Source organism: Cariama cristata, unplaced genomic scaffold, assembly GCF_000690535.1.
Source record: "Cariama cristata isolate BGI_N322 unplaced genomic scaffold, ASM69053v1 scaffold36708, whole genome shotgun sequence".
In the NCBI taxonomy this organism is placed as follows: Eukaryota; Metazoa; Chordata; class Aves; order Cariamiformes; family Cariamidae; genus Cariama; species Cariama cristata.
This window is the reverse complement of record NW_009631316.1, coordinates 16,779-17,648: the sequence shown is the minus strand read 5'-3', so window position 1 is coordinate 17,648 and position 870 is coordinate 16,779. Positions and strand designations below refer to the sequence as shown.

Below are 870 nucleotides of genomic sequence, written 5' to 3'. Positions count from 1 at the left end.
GATTTCGAGTTTTTGCTCGGCCTCCAACGCCAGGGCATTACAGAGCTCCGTTAGCTAGATGCCGACCGAGGTGAACGGTGCCAGGCAACAAGCACCTCGGTTCAGGGTGAGGCTGTGCATGAGCACAGCTCTTTGGCCAGCTCCCTTCGGGCTCCACTGCTCGGGAGTGCCTCGGAGCTCAGGTCGCCATCCCCCTGAAGAGCCCTGCCTCTTCTGGCCATGTCTAGACCTCACGTCTTCCCAATCACAGCAGTCAGGGACAGAAGGACAAAGTGCTGCCACCGAGTTCTCTTTTGGACCCTCTAGACCTCCTTTCCTTCCTCAATGCCTCTTGGTTGTCCTCACAGCCATGAACCCCTTTGCTTCCCCAGACCCTGGCAACTGCTCCTGTGCTGTGCCTGCACTGCTGAGGGCACGCACAGCTACTGCTCCTACTTGAGGAACAGCACGGCCAGCTGGGAGTGCAATAGCTGTGCTGGCCTGGGCACTGGTAAGAGGCAAAGCACCCAGCTGGCCCTGGGCTGAGGCCAGTGGCCAGGCAAGGCCTGGGCAGTGGGTGGCTAGAGTCGGCTCAGCAGAGCCACTGTGCTCCAGCAGACCTTCTGCAGCATAGAGGCAAATGTGAGATTAGAATAAAGCTTAGATGTATAAATGCCATTTGTTCATCAGCAAGCATACAACACCAGCAATATTCGTTCTTAATATTTATTCATGTACCCATTCAATTAAAAAGTAGAAAAATCAGCTCTGTGAAGAAATACAAATCTACTGTTTATATATGTCTTCCCTGTTATTACGTATATTCATGAACTTCTTGTAAACTTCTGCTCTGGAAATAATGCATACCAAATATTTGTACAGTAATCTCAA

At 51.3% G+C, this 870-nt stretch overlaps 1 protein-coding gene across 1 annotated transcript in view; it reads right to left on the bottom strand.

Moving 5' to 3' along the window:
- Nucleotides 1-560: 560 nt before the first annotated feature.
- Nucleotides 561-870, bottom strand: part of NOL8 (nucleolar protein 8) — a 16,109-nt gene continuing 15,799 nt past the window's right edge. Inside the window, exon 16 of the mRNA XM_009705898.1 lies at nucleotides 561-602. Coding sequence (XP_009704200.1) covers nucleotides 561-602 — 42 coding nt within the window. The remainder of the gene's footprint in view (nucleotides 603-870) is intronic.